Source organism: Acomys minous (assembly GCF_964271855.1).
Source record: "Acomys minous genome assembly, chromosome: 19".
Taxonomy (NCBI): Eukaryota; Metazoa; Chordata; class Mammalia; order Rodentia; family Muridae; genus Acomys; species Acomys minous.
Window position 1 is genome coordinate 28,286,188 of NC_140499.1, and position 20,191 is coordinate 28,306,378.

At 42.4% G+C, this 20,191-nt stretch overlaps 1 protein-coding gene across 5 annotated transcripts in view; it reads right to left on the bottom strand.

Moving 5' to 3' along the window:
- Window positions 1–20,191, bottom strand: part of ELF2 (E74 like ETS transcription factor 2) — an 81,091-nt gene that overhangs the window by 36,455 nt on the left and 24,445 nt on the right. For 4 of the 5 annotated variants that reach the window (XM_084769019.1, XM_084769018.1, XM_084769016.1 and 1 more), the window contains exon 4: window positions 14,164–14,329. In XM_084769019.1, coding sequence (XP_084625145.1) covers window positions 14,164–14,329 — 166 coding nt within the window. Of the gene's footprint in view, window positions 1–5,315; window positions 5,416–14,163; window positions 14,330–20,191 lie in introns of those variants that run through there. The other variant, XM_084769022.1, reaches the window with a different exon arrangement.

Consider the following 20,191-nt stretch of genomic DNA (forward strand, 5'->3'; position numbering starts at 1 on the left):
TCCTCCACTTCACCAAATTTACACTAACTCCACATTTCCAAAAATTCAAGCCGTTTCTCTTTTACTTCCTCATACAGTATCCTAGTTTATCTCTAAGCTGTAGGTGCTAGCCCACAGTAAAAATGTCAAAAGAGAAACTGAAAAATGGAAGGCAATCTGTCCCAGACAGTAAACAGTGTGTGCTGGGGCTGAAGAAATGGCTCGACGATAAAGGCAATTCCTACTCTTGCGAGCACCCCACTTTGGTTCCCCCCATACATATCAGGTGGCTCCCAACCATCTGTACCTCCAGCTCCAGGAGATCCAATGCCCTCTTCTGGCCTCCAAAGTAACCTGCACACATGTGGCTTACACGCATACACATAAAATCAAAATAAATATTTTTTTAAGCTAGCATATGCCGAGACCTAATAGAACTTCTTAAAAGTTCACTTTTTTAATATGTACATATTTTTCATGACTGTGACTGCTTTGCCTACATGTATGTGTGTCTGTGCACCACCTTTCAAGCAGTGCGTGTGGATGTTAGAAGGCACTGGTTGCCCTGGAACTGCACTTCAGATGTTTGAGTCACAGTGCTGAATCAAACCTGGATCCGCTGGAGGAACAGCTAAGGATCGTAGCCGCTGAGCCATCTCTCCAGCCAACACCCAACAGAATCTAGATTAACAGAAGCAGTGAAGAGTCAGCATGTGCATGTGCGTGTGCATGTGCGTGTGCATGTGCGTGTGTCTGTGTGTGTGTATGTAGAAGGAATCCAATACTACAATTCATCACACTATGGTGCTTGAAGCTGTGCTCTTGAGCCAACTAACCCTGAGTGTAAATCCTGCTTCTATACTCAGAAAAGTAATTTAGCATGGCACTCCTAAGTGTAAAGTGTTAACATATATACAACCCTCAGAACATGCCTAGCAATGGAATAATGAGACTCTGCATGTTTGAGAGGTTTTGGGTTTTGGTAGGATTTTTGTTTGTTTGTTTGTTTGTTTTTTGTTGTTGGTTTTGGTTGCCCTTACTACTTCTAAATATATGAAAGGAGGCAAATTTTAAGTGTCTCAAGCTCCCAAAGTAATGCTGGGCATAGTAACACATGTCTACAGTCCCAGCACTTGGAAGGTTGAAGCCAAGGCAGGAAAGAATCTTCTGAAAAAACAAAAACAGAGGGAGGATGGTTCAGCTGCAGAATGCTTGCATTGCAATTGTAAGGGCCTGAGTTTAATTCCCAGCACTGCAAAGAAAAAAAAAAATTATTGAATTTCATCCTCTGTGTGATAGAACTCACCTGAAAGATTTTAAAGAGAGAAAAGGGAGATAGAGAAAGTAAAGGACAGGAAAATATATCACCACCATCACCACACACACGCACACGCACACGCGCGCGCACACACACACACACACACAATGACAACATTTAGAACATTAGCTCATCCCATTTGACACATTAGCTCCTCTGCCTCTAAAGCTATGTCTTCAATGATGAAATGTTTAGACTTTTTCCCCCCTGTCTTTTATGTAGCTCTAGCAGTCCTGAAACTCCATTTGTATACTAGGCTGGCCTCAAACTCATGGAGACCTACCTGCTTCTGTCTCCCAAATGCTGGGGTTAAAGGTGTGCCTCTTCACCAGGTGAAAGTTAAACGTAGCCTACGTTACGACTGCCAGCATCTCAACTAACTGTATGTAAGAAGCTGGGAAAGGGCATCTGTGCCACCACTGCTTGACAAGAATGAGCCACCGGTTTTCTCCAGTCTCTTTCTAAATATTACGTTATCCAAAGAGAATTTTCAGTTGCTATATACTCCGATTTATGACAGGAACTTTCAAATGTGATAAACTTACATGTTCTCTACATTAAGTCCCAAAGTGCAGAAACTGCTATCTTATCTGTCACTGCAGCCCATGCCTTAAATAGTACCTGACGTATAGTAGGTGATCAATGAACCTTTATTAATTACTTTGCATGTATTTGTCGTGTGTTGCAAAGATGCCCATACCACAGTCTGAGTGTGGAAGTCAGAAGACAACAGTCCCTCCCTTCCACCATGTGACCTCTAGGAGCCAAACTCATCCCAGGGTGATGACAAGCATCTTCAGTCATTATGCCATCGCAATAGTCCTTATGCAAAAATTAAAGGTAATAATATATTGTATTCTTTTGAGCACAGAAAAGAATTTTAACATCTTTTTTAAAAATGACATATTTATCATTATGTATACAGTGTTCTGCCTGTATGTACACCTGCAGGCCAGAAGAAGGCATCAGATCACATTATAGATAGCTGTGAGCCACCATGTGGTTGCTGGGAATTGAACTCGGGACCTCTGGAGAAGTAGTCAGTGCTCTTAATCTCTGAGCCATCTATCCAGCCCTGAATTTTAACATCTTTACTGACCCCTCACTACTATTGTGGTAATTATATCAGAGTAAGAGACTACAGTGATCATTGGATGTTTAGGTCAACAGCAGCTCTCCTTTCCTGTAACTGTTCCTAGCAGTCAAGGGAAGTTATCAAAGAATGTCCTATGACCAACAACATTCACACCACCGAAAGACTTAGGAGAGTGAAAATGTCAAGTCAAACCACAGACCGATGAAACCAGAAAGATGCCCGCCAGGTATGACAGTGAGCAGCTGTAGCCCTATGTTCTAGGAAGGCTGAGGCAGGAGGATCATTTGACCTGAGAGGTTAGAAACCAGCCTAGCCTAAGTAACAAATATAACAAGCTCTCATTTGGAAAAACAAAATGTAAGGAATACTCTATCCCATAAGTCTGTGTTTTTATAAACCCCTCAAATAATTCTAATGTACACGTAGATTGGAAACGCAACTGTGATAAGAGACGATCTGTCATACAGATAAAAGAAAACTCAAACCAATATAATAATCAATGAAACTAATGCCATGAAAAACTAGCACAATAGATTTGAGAGGTTGGTTTTTCGTTTTTTTTTACCCCTTAAAGCAAATCAGGGCTGCAAGCGGGGTGCTATAGCTTTACTGTACAGCACCTGCTTAGAGCCTGAGACCCTCATGCAATCCCAAGTACTGCACAGAATGGGGGTGGGGTGGGGTGGGGGAGAGAGGAGAAAATGGGGACCCAGTAAAAGCACTTGCCATACAAACATGACCCTGAGCCTGACTCCCAGAGCCCACAGCAGGAAAGAACTGACTCCTGGAAGCTGTCCTCTGACTTCTACACTTGTTTCACGGCATATGTGTGCTCATACACAGATATCACAGACACGCAGCAGTAGTAAAGTGTTTTTAAATAAAAGAAGAGGGAGCCAGGTGCAGTGGTGCACACCTGTAATCCCAGCAGTCAGAGAGGCAGAGGCAGGCGGGTCTTTGTGAAATCGGAGGCAGCCTGGTCTACAAAGCAGGTACAGAATAGCCAAGGCTACACAGAGAAACCCTGTCTCGAAAAAACCAAACAAACAAACAAACAAACAAAAATTAAACACATGGATGAGAACTAGAAATGATATTTCAATGGCTTCTAAGTGAAGCTTAACATCTTTTGTTGTCATTGATTTTTCAGACACAGTTTCTCTGTATAGCCTTGTATGTCCTGGAACAGGCTTTATAGACCAGCCTGGTCTTGAACTCACAGATCCACCTGCCTCCTGAGTGCTGAGATGAAAAGTGTGCACCACCATGCCAAACTAAGTTTTAAATTCCAGCATAAGCGATGGTGTTTTAACAGTATCTGTGAGTTTTTGTTTTTGTTTTTGGGGGAGAGGGAATTCGGGATAGGATTTCCGTATGTAGCCTTGGCTGTCCTGGGCTCACTCTGTACACCAGGCTGGCCTCAAACTCAAAGATCCACCTGCTGCTGCCTCCCAAGTGCTGGAGCTAAAGGTGTGTGCCACCATGCCCAGCTTATCTGCAACATTTTAGCCAATAATAAATGTGTATTTTCCCACTACATTACATTTGTTAAAGAAATTTCAAAGTAGAAATTACAGCCCGCATTGTTTTGTAAAGAGAGCAGTGAAAAAGACCTTCCCAGGCTTGAATGTTCTAAGAAAAAAAAAATCTTAAGTTTGAGAAATTTATAGTCAGAGAAATGTACCACCTTAATAATGGAAGAAAATGCTACCCCAAATCAGCAATAAAACTAATTCTTCAGGTGGCAAAATAAAATAAAGCTTCTGACCATCAAGAGAGAACACACTTGAGTCCTAACCTTCTCCCTAAACAGTATGAGAAACTCATGCCACATGCACAGGCCAGAATCTGTTACGAGCAAAGAGAGCAAATGTACGGTAGACGCCAAGAACATCTGCAAATACTAGGGAAGAAGCTAGCCAGCCTTGGCTGTCCTGGACTCACTCTGTAGACCAGGCTGGCCTCGAACTCACAGCGATCTGCCTGCCTCTGCCTCCCAAGTGCTGGGATTAAAGGCGTGCGCCACCATGCCCGGCCCCCCATCTGTTTTGTTTTTAAGGTAGGCTCTAGCTACAAAGTTCATGGTGGCCTTGAACTAATGATCCTCCTGTTTCAGCCTCACAAGCGCTAGGATTACAGGTATGATCCATCACTCTCGACAAATGTTTTGGATTTTAGAATCTTGTCTTAAAAGACAGTGAAGAAGTCTAAAAGCTATTGAAACACGCATAAGCCCCACCCTGCAGCTCACCCCCATTTATCATAAACTAAATACTTTTAATGTAAATGGGGATTGGAGATTTGGGAAGGATTCATAATCATAAAATATTTTATTTCACTAATTCTAAGATTCAGTTTTTCACATTTTGAGATCTCTGAAATTGGGATGTGTCTTATAATTGGTGATCTCTTACCCACCACTGGTATAAAAGTAGTGTTTTTAACCACTGATGGCCTCTCGGGTTAAAGGAAACATAGATATTGAAATATTAATGCCTTCCAGATAATTTTAGTCACAGTACAATTATAATTCAGTTAGTTACAGAAAATAAAAACTCGAATAAGCTTTGAGGTTCATGTTTTGCCAACCCCAAGACAACAGACAATTGAAAGAAACCATTTTTAAAGGATTTAGAAACCATCTGTATTGGGAGAGGAAACAACAGGGGGAGGAGGAGAAGGGATCTTGAGCACAGCATCAGGGCCTCAGTCCCGGAACTTACCCACAGGAGTAGTTACCAGGGCAAGTAAGGTAACAACTTGGGTAGCAAACTGTTCTGGTGAAAAAAATACTACTTTATCATTTCTTCTTAAGGAGGGATCTTTGTCACTCTTTAAACAAAAATACGATAGAGGTAGATGAAATAACTGTAATGAAACATGACACCACAAACATTCTTAATAAATTAAAAGCCAACCTACCAGCATTGTCTTCCTCCTGGCTCAATCTGTTTCACCTTCAGGTAATCCTAGGCCTGGGGCTCCTTTTCAGGTCCCCAATTCCTCAAGTCGATCTTCTACCTCCCTGTGGCAACAATATTTTCTAATTAAAAGAGTCCGTTTGTGCCACAGGGAGGGTTTCTGATGATATAACAAATATGGAAGTTATCACAGCTCATCAGACAGACTCGTCCTGAGTCTTCAAGACAGAAGTCCGGCTTCTGACATCTCAATAAAGAAATCTGACTTTTTCAAACTGTGCTGATAAACCTCAATGTTCATTTATTAAAAAGTAACCATTACTTTCTTATTAAATTTCATACAAAGTCTTACTGTTCTAGCTTTCAACTAATTTTAAATACAATTTTTGTTGCTCACTGAAACAGTTTTAAATGTTTTTAATTTGTTGTATATTTGTGAGTATGCATGTGGGTGTACAAGTGTATGGAAGTCAGAGCTGACCTTCAAGGGTCGTCTCTCACTCCACCATGTGAGTCCCAGGGATGGAACTCAAGTCATCAGGCTTGTGGTGCCAAGACCTTTCACCCACTCAGCAGCCATCAGGCCAGCCCATGAGAACAGACTTTTTAGATTTTCTTGGTAATTAAGTACAAGGATAACTTTTTATACTTTGGTGGAGGAATACACCGTAAAGTCCTGCCACGACTACTCAGAGCTGTAGGAACCTTACAGAGGCTGAAATCTTCTTGTGATGCATTCTCAGAACAACTACAAAAAATAGCACAACTTCAAAAAGCAGTGCTCAGAGGAGCAGGGTAGCACAGGCAAATCGCTCCAGCTACTTGGGAAACTGAGGCAGAAGGTCTGCTTGAGCCTGTGGCTTAGGGCCAACCTGGGCAGCATAATAAGACATATCAAATAGTAATATTATTAATTTTTAAAAGGTTAAAACACATCACTTGCAAATTTGTGTTAGTTAGATATTCAAAAGTATCAATCTGTCTCACAAAAGTGGTGACTTTCAGTCTGTTTACTCTTTCTAAAACTTCTCAAATTTTCCATTGATCATATATTACTTTTATAGTAAAAAAATGCTTAGGTATGATCAAAATTATTAAAATCAACTGTAACTTGACATATAGTTTATCTAATGTGACAACATTAAAGGTTTGCTACAATATTTTCTTTCTTTTTTTCTTTCTTTTGTTTTGTTTTGCTCTTTGTTTTCAAGACAGGGTTTCTCTATGTAATAGTCCTGGCTGTCCTGGACTCACTTTGTAGACTGGCCTGGCCTCGAACTCACAGAGATCTGCCTGCCTCTGCCTCCCAAGTACTGGGATTACAAGCATGCACCACCATGCCTGGCTACAATACTTTATATATGGCCATGTTCAGGTATTTTTGAATGACTTTCAAAATTCTGAGTAACATTAGGTTATTCAATAAAGAAATCCTGAAGACTTTTATATTTAAACTTTTGTTTTGTTTTTCAAAGCAGGGTTTCCCTGTGTAGCCCTGGCTGTCCTGGATTCACTTTGTGATCCTCCTGCCTCTGCCTCCCCAGGTGCCGGGATTAAAGGTGGGCGCCACCACACCCAGATGACTTTATAGAAACATATATATGTCACTCTCCCTTATTTTCTTTCCTTCATTTGTTTGTCTGAAACTGGGTTCTGGCTCCATGTAACCTAGCTGGACTCACTTACCATGCTCCTGCCTCAGCTTCCCAACTCCTAAGATTTCAGACACGTGTTACCACACCTGGGCAGGAAATGGTTCTTGATTAACTAAAATACTAACGGCAAACTCTATTGATTTCGTTTGTATCCCTCACTACCTTTCACATGTTCAACAAAAAGGAAACACATACAGACACACACAGACACGCGCACACACACACAATTTCAAGCCTACTTGTATCCTCTCTACGAAGGGACAGGGCACATACAACAACATAAGAAAGTAACTAGATCTGCATAGCAGAATGGAAGGTCAAGAGTGATTCATGTTGGCCATAACTGTACACAAGGTCTTGGGTACCTGGGACTAGAACAGATAGTGCTAAGTATACGACAGGAGAGGAAACAGGCGAGGAAGCACGGTATGTTTTGAGAAGTCCTTGTGAAAGTCAGAAAGGAAAAGAGCTGGGAGGGTAGACTCCCCAAAGGTAAGGCCAGGTGATGAAGGACCTACTTCTGGATGACTGAGGGCCACTGAGCTTGGAACAAAAGTGGCCTTTGAAGTCTGGCAAACAAGGAGCTGTAGGCTGGCTGATAAGTGCAGTGGGCTGTAGGCTGGCTGACAAGTGCAGTGGGCTGTAGGCTGACAAGTGCAGTGGGCTGTAGGCTGACAAGTGCAGTGGGCTGTAGGCTGGCTGACAAGTGCAGTGAGCTGTAGGCTGGCTGACAAGTGCAGTGAGCTGTAGGCTGGCTGACAAGTGCAGTAAGCTATAGGATGGCTGACAAGTGCAGTGGGCTGTAGGCTGGCTGACAAGTGCAGCGAGCTGTAGGCTGGCTGGGAGGTGCAGTGGGCTGTAGGCTGGCTGACAAGTGCAGTGTTCTATAAGCTGGCTGGGAGGTGCAGTGAGCTGTAGGCTGGTTAACAAGTGCAGTGGGCTGTAGGCTGGCTGACAAGTGCAGTGTTCTATAAGCTGGCTGGGAGGTGCAGTGGGCTGTAGGCTGGCTGACAAGTACAGTGAGGTGTAGGCTGGCTGGCAAGTGCAGCAGTGACTTATAGGCTGGCTGACAAGTGCAGTAATCTAAGAAAAATGACAAGAAAAAATGCTTGCTGATGGTATGTGTTTTCTTTGATTTTTTTCTTTTTTTAACATGGAAATGAAAGAAAAATACAACAAATGTAATCTAAGTTAACTGTTCTGACTGAATGCACAGCAGACCTGTCAACCCTGGAGGCATACAAGAAGCTGCTAATAAAATCCAGGGAAGACTTGTTTGGGAACTGTGCTTCGAGTATTTCTCTCATGACATCCTTACAGTCTTAAATTCCTATTTTATAATAGTAAAACACTCTGAAAAGTTTAAACATTGCCAAGTAAGTGCTATGGAGAAGGGAGAACTAGCCAAGTGAAGTCAGTACTCTCTCCTGCCAAAGAAAGATGCTTAAAAGGCTAAAAAAAAAAATTTAAACTCCATCCCCCAGAATGCTTTCTCATATTTGCTTTTATAATTCTTCATGTTCTCAAAATACAAACATTTCTAAAACTGACTGCTTAATTCTCTGTCATTTTCTTATTCGGCTGTCTGTAGTCTGTACTATCCTCGCCCATAGGGATGTTCTCCAATACTTTTCCGCAGCTTCAACGATGACTCCCAAATCTGTCTCTGACCTTTAGTCACTGGGCTGCAGCTACACTAGGCAGCTTCCATCTGCCCTCCAGCTCTCTCAATGGAGCTCACACAGCTTCAGCCAGGCCCGCTCAACGGAGAGGCTGGGCAGGGGACCAGGGAAGGGGAAGAGTAAGACTAGGGCACGTAATACTGGCTCCTTCACTATGGCTCTGCCATGCAACCAGGTACATCCTTTGGCCAAGGTCCCAGATTTTCCCGAGGTGACCCCTTCTCCAGGGCAATTCCTTCGCATTTGAGTAGTTGAGTAATTGGTCCCTCCCCTGAGCCTGGGAGCCAAGAATGGAAACAGCTCTGCTGCAGAGTGTTGGAGGACTAACCCTCCCTCCTCTTGGTCTGTAATGTCAGGTTAGATTTGACATGGGATGATGTAATGTAGCCCTCAGTTCCTACGGCTACTCTTTTAATATTTCTCAAGGCAGCCTTAACAACTGCCGCCCTTCCTGCCTCTTGCCCCAACAATTTCTGTTTAAGTTGTATTTGTTTGTTTATAACTGTAATTGAGATTGAACATAGGGCCTTGCGCATGCCAGGTAAGCACTTTACCACTAGGCCACACCCCAGCCTGTACGCAGAATCTGTTCTACATACAGAGATGTGAGGTCCATGGTACCACTTCCTCCCTAAGAGCCTCTAAGTCTTGCAGTTTTATCTGCTTAATTTCTAACTCCTGAAAGTGATTCAGACTTATTTCTTATCATCATATATTTTAAGGTGAACATTAAAAACTATTTTGTCACTAGCCTAGTATACAAAAGAGAATTCAGGACAGCCAGAGCTACAAGAGAAACCCTGTCTCAAAAACAACAACAAATCTATATTGTCAAATCTCTGTAGAGAGTCTAGTAAACACCTCCCTGTCATTGCATCCCTGTCAGTACACCAGTGCAGGGAAGTGTGGCAGCTCTGAGTTATTTCCGACCCCCAAAGACAAGCTCACCCTCCACAGCCTATTGCTGCTCCTAGAAAATCTTATGATCACTGATCTTTAGCATCCTCACAGGCACTTGTTATGGGATTAGATGACTACACCTCTTTTAAAGGTTTTACAGTACTCAGTTTTCCCTACAACATATAAGAGGACGTTAGCATCACCCCTAAGTTATGAGAGGAAAATGGAGACTCCTAAAAGAAAGATAAGTGAAATAGACCATAATTACTATAAAAATGAGAGTGCCCTCACACACAAGGTAACGGAAACTAGAAACCTAGCCCCGCCCTGCTTCAAAAGGAGGATAGGGTTTTTGGCACAGGCATGTTTGGGTACAGAGTAAGAAAAGAAAAGAAAAAAAAAACTTCAATGTGAGCATCAGAGCTGTAGAACAAGTTAAATTAACTATTACGTTAGCCTGATAAAATATGAAGCATAAGCCAGGTGTTGTGGCGCACGCCTTTAATCCCAGCACTTGGGAGGCAGAGGCAGTCCTGCTTCTGTGACCTGGAGGCCATACTGAGTTCCAGGGGTACACAAAAACACTGTCTCAAAAAACAAACCACACACACACACACACACACACACACACACACACACGGAGAGGGAGGGGGAGGGGGAGAGGGGGAGAGAGACAGAGAGAGGGGGGTCGGGGAGGGAGAGAGAACACTATAGTTTAAAAGTATTCCAGGAAATATCTCTTAAAATTTTACACGGAAATCTTATTCTGTATGCTTTCTCAATCATATGTGTTCATGATGTGTGTGTGCATGCACTCATGTGCCATGGTGCACATCTGGACGTCAGAGGACAACTGTGTGGAGGCAGTTCTTTCCTTCCAACTCAACACAGGTCCTGGGGATCAAACAAGCCAGCAGGCTAGCAGGACCAGCCCCAGCCCCAGCACCCACTGACCACCTCAGCAGCCTTCTTCTATGAACTTAATCCTCTCAGCTCACCAGATAAAAACTGAGACCTTGGATTCCTTTCCTTTTCCTCTCAGTGACATTTCTTTAAATATCTATATGTTCAGATTTTTAGCTATAAACTTTTAATACCGCAAAAAATGACCACCCCATCCTAATCCCTTAGCAATTAAAACCACAGCCCAGCCGTGCATATGCATATGCATAACCATCTGCATATGCTTGCTCAGGAGCATATGCACTTAAGTGTATAGTTCTTTTAAAGAGAAACGAAATCGACGTACGTAGTGGCACACACTTTTAATCCCAACACTCGGGAGGCAGAGGCAGGCAGAGTGCTGTTGAGTTCAAGGCCAGCCTGGTCTACAAAGTAAATCCAGGAGAGCCAAGGCTACAAAAAAAAAAGAAAGAAAGAAAGAAAGAAGGAAAGGAAAAGAAAAGAAAAGAAACAAACAAACAAAATCAAGCTCAGATGTGCTGATATAAAAAACTATTTGGGGGGCATGGTGGGTGCATAAACAAAAACTAACCTATGGCTATTAATAATCCTTGTAAAATCATTAAAATATGATCAAGAATGCAACTTGGGGTTAAGAGCACTGCCTGCTCTTCTAGAGGTTGGGTTCAATTCCCAACAACCATATGGTGGCTCATAACCATCTATAACGAGATCTACTGGCCTCTTCTGGTATGCAGGTGGAAATACAGGCAAAACATTGTATACATAACAAATAAAGCTTTCCAAAAAAAAAAGAAAAGAATTCAACTAAACAAAATGAAGCTCTGAGGAACTTTTACCACTTTAGAGTAATGGAAGTGATCTGGCTAACACTTCCTTTCACTGTTTAAGAAAATTAATCTAGCTGGGTATAGTGGCTGAGGCCTGTAATCCCAGCACTCAGGAGGCAGAGGCAGGTGGTTCTCATGAGGGCGACCTGGTCTACTGAGAGAGTTCCAGGACAGCAAAGGCTACACAGAGAAACCCTGTCTCAAAAACCAAAACATAAACAAACAAAAAACAACTTGCCAAAATAATTACAAAAGCAACTGGTTTTTCTCCATGTGGGGTCACTGGCCTTAAATCCACAATCTTGGAGTCTTGGACTCTAAGGAAGCCAGGTTACATGTGTGCGCCATGCCCAGCTGCAACCTCCTTCCCCCACCCCACCCTCACATCACAATCACTAACATCTACCCTGCAAATGAAACCACGGCCCCCAGGAGTCCTTAACTGGGTCACATTCATTTCTTATTCAAAATTAATTTTAAATTATTTAATTTAAATTAATGAGGAATTTATCATCAATTATACAATATCATTTCTCAACATGCTCTGGCATTGTAATGCACTAAACACCCTAATGTGTCTGCTTACACAAATGCTGCACTGTTGTTTTCATTATTTACACTTTTAACTTTATGCCACAATCAATCATTTGAGGAAAATTCAGATCTAAGAGATTACTTAGTGTGCTGCCTGCTCTTCCACAAGATCCAAGTTCAAATGCCAACACTCACATAGCTGTAGGCATAAGGTCACTGTGTAGCTTAAATTCTGATTTCTGCCTCAATGTTGTGTAAACTCTGCTCTCCAATTGTTCCCTGGTATGCCAATATAATAGCTTACGCCAATCGCTAAGCAGGGAAGAGAATAGGGCTGGACTTCCTGCCAGCCAGAGGAGGAGGAGTTAGAGGAGGAAGTAGGAGCTGGGAACTCTGCCACTGGTAGAGGGCCAAGAGAGGTGCAGGAGAGATGGAGAAGATTCAGCCGGAGCAAAAAAATGAACTAAAAAGCAAGTAACTTGGGGATTTTGGCAAAGATGGAGTCAGGATAACATAAACAGTTAAGAACAGACTTAAACTGTAAGACTGTGTTGTAAAGCTTTATAAACAAATATAAAAGCGTCTCAAGTATTTGTATGATAGCCGGGTTAAGAGAGAAGGTAAGAGAAACAACCACAGTTTTATAAAAATAATTCCAACACATTGCAGGTCACAACCACCTGTAATGTGGGCATCCAGTGCAGACTTCTAGCACCAGGCACACATGTGGTGCACAAACGTACATGCAGGCAAAATACCCACCCATAAAATTAAATATTAATTAATAATAACAATCGTTCTGAGCCTACACGTCTACTTTCAGCCTGTGAAAGTCTGCAAAAGAAACATGTCATCTCATCCGGGCGTGGTGGCATACACCTTTAATCCCAGAACTCAGGAGGCAGAGGCAGGTGGATCTTCATGAGTTCAAAACCAGTCTGGTACGCAAAGTGAGTCCAGGGACACCCAGAATTACAGAGAGAAACCCTGTCTCACAAAAACCAAAAGAAAAAGAAAGAAAGAAAGAAAGAGAGAGAGAGAGAGAAGAAACGTGTTATCGCCTAGAATCCCCTAGAGTCAGGCACCACTCCAGGCACCAGGCATCATCCTAGCTTGGAAAAACAAGGCAACTCCTAATCTCTATGCTCAACAAAAGAAGAAATTAGAGAACACCTTGAGCCTAGAAGCCAGCAGTACTTAGAGGGCGCCATAGAGCACCACAGAACCAAAAGACACCAGACACTCAAAACTGAGTGGGGAGAGTTTGCTCGTCTAAATATTTGAGAATTTCCAGCCAGTGAGATGTCAAGATATGCAAAAGCACTGGTGAACAACTGAGATTCCCTGAGGCTCACATAATAGAAGGAAAGAACTGATTTCCACAAATTTTCCTCTGAAAACACACACACACACACACACACACACACACACACACACACACACACACATACACACACACACACTAAAGAAAATTCACTAGGGTTGCAAACTCATAGTAACAATTTTTTCAAACCATTAACAGATAATGATAATTTTTATTTATTATGATGTAAAAATTTTCTTCATGGTCATAGCAAAAACAAAAAGATCTCTGTAAGTATTTCACACACTAATCCCAAACACACACAGCTAATGAAATACAAACTGATGGAAACACAAGGATGTCTAAGAAGACAGAAAAGGAAGAGGGATTTGACAGCAAAGATGCTTCAAATTGAAAGGAAAGAAAATGATACTGCTCCAGCAATGCTGATTCAAAGATGGGCACAGCCTGTAAAGGGAGAATACTATACTTTTTTTTTTAATTAGAAAATATCACTGAATAACCCACTGATTTTTATAAGTAATAACTAGTGAGTATTTGTAGTTCCAGAAAAAATAACAAAACAACTTCTAAGGCTATTATATATCAAAGAATTATAACATAGGATGCTATTATATTTATATAAACTCTCTTAAACAAAGATTTTTATACCAATATCCAAACTATGCTAGACGGCATTTTAAAATAGGTTCTTCGGTATGAGATTCCCCAACAACAGCAATACTGAAGCTCACAAAATGAGTCATGGGGCAGAAGAGATGGCTCAGCAGTTAAGGGCACTGGCTGCTCCTCCAGAGGACCCGGGTTGGGTTCCCAGCACCCACATGGTGATGCATAACCATCTGTAACTCCAGCTCCAAGGGACCCCATGCCCTCTTTTAGCTGCCGTGGGAACTGCACATACACGGTGCAGACACACAAGCAGGTAAAGCACCTTTACACATAAAACAATTTTTTTATATGAAAGTTGTAGATAACAAACACTTTTTGAGACATCTACCTGTTTCCGAATTCTCGGTCTCAACTTCTTGCTCCTCTGCCACATCCTGCATCATGTAGGTCTCATCGTCATACACCAGGACCTGGGCAGCATAGCCCTGCTCTACTCTTGCACTGGGGACTGGCTCCACAATCACTGCTGGGTATTCAGGGACCTCGTCACCTCCCTACAAAAGCAAATTCAAAAAACAATCAAGCTTCTGTTGAGAAATTCTGGACTTAGTTCGCACAATCTCATTCAGTGCACACAGTGATTTTCCTGAGTTGTATATACGGATGCAGAAAACAAAGAAACGGAGTGTCTGGCTGCGATAATCTTTCAAGTCTTACGAGACAAATGAAGCTGGGCGTGGTGGCACAGGCCTTTAATCCCAACACCTCCTGCAGAGGCAGGAGGGTCACTGTGAGTTCGAGGCCAGCCTGACCCAGAACAGGCAAGGCTACACGGAGAAACCCTATCTCGAAAAAAAAACTGAAAACAAAAACAGTAACAATAGATAAATTAATTAATTAAAAGAGATGAAGAAATAATCAGGGCTTTTGGGTTAAGAGGTAAATTCAAAGCATGCATACTACACTTCGTTATGAAAGGCCACTAAGGCAAAGGTAAGAGACTTCCGTTGTACGTCTTACACTAAGGAAGATACTGCAACAAACACAAGAGCAACAGACCCTGAGAAGAATGACGGTGTGCGGACGGGTATGAGATGTGCTGGCAGACCCAAGAAAGCCGTCCACAGTCTAAGTATAAAGTGTTTCAGAGAAGAAGCTTTCCTTTTGATCTATTATAATTCCCAGACCAAACTCACAGCCTTAGGCCATTAAAAAAGCAAACAACAACAACAAAGCAAACAAGCCATGATGGTGCAGGTCTGTAATCCCAGCACTTGGGAGGCAGAAGCAGGTGGATTGGGTTCAAGGCCAGCCTGGTCTGCAGAGTGAGTTCCAGGACAGTCAGGGCTACACAGAGAAACCCTATCCCCGAAAACAAAAGCAAAAGCAAGCACGTAAACTTAAGGAAATATTTCAGGTGGCCTGGTGAGATGGCTCAGAGGTTAAGAGCTACTGTCTATTTATTCTTCTGGAGGTCCTGAGTTCAATTCCCAGCAACCACATAGGGTTGATGTCTTCTTCTGGCAAGCAGGTGTACATGCAGACAGAGCACTCCTACATTAAATATATATATATATATATATATATATATATATATATATATGTATGTATGTAAAAAAAATTTTTTTTACATTTTTAAGAAAGAGTTTAACACACAAGACAGAGGTAACCCAACACAAGAGTAAGACAACAGGAATTTTCCAGAAGGCTAAGACAATCTCCAGGATGTCAGCTATGTCCATCCATACTTAAAAGTCAACAGGTGGGGATTGCATCCATGTGTCATTATCTTGATTGTCCACTTGACTGGATTGGGGACATGTAAAAGACTAGTGATAAAGCTCACTCCTAGCTGTACCTGTGAGGGCGTTTCCAGAAACAGCATTATCACGAGGGCTCTCGCACAATTAGTGGTTTGAAGCTATAGGGTCAAACTTTGAAGAGGCTACACGGGAGCAATGACATTTGGGAGGCAGGACCCAGTCGGAGGAGGAAGGCCACTGGACCCACAGCCTTGAATAGTAAGTACTTCCTGGTCCCCGGCTCCTGTCTGAATCTTCTGTTTCCTGGCCACCAAGACACAGACAGGCAGATCTGCACCAGGCTATCCTGCCTCCCCACAGGTCACTGACTGAAGCGTCTCCTGTGACAAACGAGAACCATCGTACTAGTGTCAACAGTGACACTCTTCCTGAGGACACAGGCCATGAAAGCCTGCACGTTTGCCTTGCCTTGATCTATGAACTCCTTCCACCTTCCCCTCCTGCCTGAGATGAGTGAGCGGTTTCTCTGTGCTGGGAAACCCACCACGCTCCTGCGCATAGAACAACAGAACAGACCCCTTTATCTGACCGTATCAGCTGAACAAAGAGCTAACAGCTAAAGCCCTTCCGCAGGAACTCAGGGTGACGTGAGCTCTCCTGCATAAGCTGCTTCTCTGGGGAGCCCTGTGATGACTAACTCGGCCTGGGACCGAGTCACACTTTACAAATAAATAACACACTGCTTAGGAGCATTTTCATAAATGATGAAACTATAAAGAAAGGTACTGACATGACAACCTACGCAAGGATGACAGTTCTGAACACAAAGGTAAAATATATAGGAGAGAATCACAGTGTGAAATTTTAGCCCAACACGGTGACTTACACCTATAATCCCAGCACTTGGTGGTGGAGGAAGAATAAGGTCGAAGTCATCTTCAGCTGCACTACCACATTCTAGACCACCCTGGCCACCCAATCTCCAAGTAAACAAACAAACAAACAAACAAACGCTGGCAATTATTCCTTCTCAACCTGAATGATACATGCTGTGCTTTACTATGGTTTCTTGCTGGTGGCAGTTTCCTGGGATTTTACTAGTGTCTGAACTGTTTGGAATTTCTGTACTGTTTTTGAGATAGGGTCTTGCTTACCATATAGCTTAAGCTGGCCTTGAACACACGATGATACTGCCTCATACCTCCAAAGTTATTTTTAACATATGTATATATTGGGGCCAGGAGGTGGTGGTGCACACTTTTAATCCCAGCACTCGGGAGGCAGAGGCAGGCAGATCTCTGTGAATTTGACCCCAGCTTAGTGTACAAAGTGAGTCCAAGACAGCCAGGGCTACAAGAGAAATCCTGTCTTGAAAAAAAACAAAACAAAACAAAAAAGTATATATTTGTTTCACTGTCAATAAAACACTTCACCAAAAATTTACTTTGCAAAATATACTATAAAAAATTTTAAGGAAATACTCTTTCCTTAAATAACTATTTAATATGCTTACCACTGGACTTTTGGGGTATAAAACATGGAATCAAAGAGTTTGCAAGAACTGTTTAGAGCTCCCCAATTTTTTCTTTCTCAGTATGGAGTAGGAGTACCTTCATGAGTCTTAGCAAAGTGAAACAGACAGACATGGCAGTCTGTTTGGGTAACTGGCTGGCCTGAAACTCGCCACGTGAAACAGGCTGGCTTCAAACTCAAGCGATCCACGTGCCTCTGCCTCCCAAGTGCTGGAAGTAAAGGGGCGCGACAGCAGCACGAAGCCTGGCCGTGGATAAGAGTTTTGTTTTTGTACTTGTTTCTGGTGGGCTTCGTGAGGGTAATATACTCGCTTTAGTATGCAGTCCTTGGAATTTTATAAACACAGGCAGCTCTGTAACCACAACAAACAACAGAACATTCAAACAACTTCCCCCGTCCCTCATGCACACTCTACCCTGCTCACACACAGATCACTTCCCTTGTACACTCATCGGCAATCCACTGCACTTGCACACAGACCCAGGTAACCATCAATCAGTTACCTCCATGTCTCTGGCCTTGTATCTCAACCTTTTCTCAATTTTTCTTACTACATTTAGCAGATGCGCGCACACGTGTGCGTGTGCGTGTGTGTGTGTGTAACTTTTTGTGTTGGTGTCCATACATGTTCTGACTCAGTCTTTACCCACAAGCATGAGGATCAAAGCTTGGATCCCCAGCATCCACGCGGTGACCTGCCTGTAACTCTAGTGTTCGGGAGGCAGATGGGATCCTGGGACAAGCTAGATAGCTGGTCTAGCTGAACTGGCAAAACTCTATGCTCAGGTGAGAGGCCCTGCCTCAACATATGAGGTAAGAGTCTGCCAAACAAGACAATCATCTTCACTTAGTTTTAAGTCTGTCAAATTCTTTTCCAAAATAGTTCTTTTTTTAAAAAAGATTTATTATGTATACAGTATGCATCAGATCACATTATAGATGGTTGTGAGCCACCATGTGGTTTCTGGGAATTGAACTCAGGACCTCTGGAAGAGCAGTCAGTGCTCTTAACTGCTGAGCCATCTCTCCAGGCCCCCAAAATAGTTCTTATAACATTCCCATGAGAAATGTAATAGCGTTCCAAGTGCTCATCCTTTCCAGCACGTGGCACCACTCTACAGTAAGCACCATTCCAAGTGTGCAGCAGGATCTTTGACATTTTAATTTGCATCTTTTTTTAAAGACTTATTTATTCAAGTATCTTATATATATGAGTGTTCTGTCTTCAGTTCAGCAATCAGATCCCATTATAGACTGTTGTAAGCCCCCAAGTAGTTGCTGGGAATTGAACTCAGGATCTCTGGAAATGCAGTTAAGTGTTCTTAACCACTGAGCCATCTCTCCCGCCCTAATTTGCATTTCTTTAATAGCTAAAATGCTGCACTTTTGTTATATTTTATTTTTTGTTTATTGGCCATTCATACAATTATTAAAACCATCTTTTTTTTTTTTCTTATGTGTTCACATACATAGGCCAGCATCATTCCCTGAACCTGAAGCTCATGTTTTCTTAGCTAGTCAGGAAGCCAACAAGCTGCAGTGAGCCTGCCACCTCCACCCACCTCAGACCTGGGTTACAGGCATATGTGCTAGACACGGTAAGTGGGTGCTGGGATCTGAACACCAGTCCATGTGAGTCCACAGCAAGCCTTCCTGACCACTGGGCCATCTCTCCAACCCCTCTCCTTCCTATTTTAATAGGACACCTTCATCTTTACTACTTTTTATACTCTGAAGGTGTCTCTGGCCTCAATAAGGTGTAAGTGTATCCTCCATAGGATTGAGTAAGGGAAGCTTTGTCCTCAGGGTGGCAACATTAAGAGGAAGACAGTGAACAAAATAAAATTTAACCTTTTTTTTTCATTAAGTCAATTGCAGAATTGAAATTGTTACCAATAGTGGTATTCTAAGCTTTGAGACATTTTAATTTTGTGTTAGCTGTTCTATATTTTCTCTTAGCTATAAATTATATAATTTTTAAAAGGCTTATTATTTATATAATATTCTGCCCACATGCATGCCAGAAGAGGGCACCAGATCTCATTATAGATGGTTTGTGAGTCACCATGTGGTTGCTGGGAATTCAACTCAGGACCTTTGGAAGAACAGACAGTGCTTTTAACCTCTGAGCCATCTCTCCAGCCCCCAATTATGTAATTCTTTGTGGATGTGTTATACTTTTATGAATTTATCCAATTTTACTTTTAAAATGTTTCCAAGCTATTATAAAGGACACATTTTTTCCGTTTTTGTTATTTTATTTAAACACAACTAAACCATGCATACAAGCCATCTCCTCATATTCCCCGCTGCACGGCCTGGTGCTGGCATTGGTGACTCTGACGGCCAGCTGTGCCGCTCTTTCTACAATGGCTTTTGGTTCTAGGAGGAAACATTGAAAGTGATCTCAGCACAATAAGATTTTTGCACATCAGCAGCACTTCCAGCTCCGCTATGGACCAGAAACTTCTGGAAGCCCCTAGGAAGCAAGTGCTTGGTCTTCTTTTTGCACTTTTAAGCATTTAAAAAGAGGAAGACAGGGCTGGAGAGATGGCTCAGAGGTTAAGAGCACACTGGCTGTTCTTCCAAAGAGGCTGAGTTCAATTCCCAGAAACCACATGGTGGCTCACAACCATCTATAACGTGATCTGATGCCCTCTTCTGGCCTGCAGGTGTGCATGCAGGCAGAGCACTGTATACATAAAAATAAATAAATCTTTTAAAAAAGAGGAAGATGGGGGGGGGGGGTGGAGAGATGGCTCGGAGATTAAGACACTGCTTGCTCTTCCAAAAGTCCTAAGTTAAATTCCCAGCAACTATATGGTGGCTCACAACCATCTATAATGAGATCTGGTGCCCTCTTCTGGTGTGCAGTTGCACATGCAGGCAGAACATTGTAAACATAATAAATAAATCTTTTTTTTTTTAATTTTTAAAAGAGCAAGACAGTGTGCATGGCAGTGAAGTCTATTAAAATGTTTTCATATCATTAATAGTGCCACTCTTGGCCAGGTGGTGGTACACACCTGTAATCGCAGCACTTGGGAGGCAGAAGCAAGTGGACCTCTGAGTTTGAGGGCAGCGTGGTCTACAGAGTGAGTTCCAGGACAGCCAGGGCTA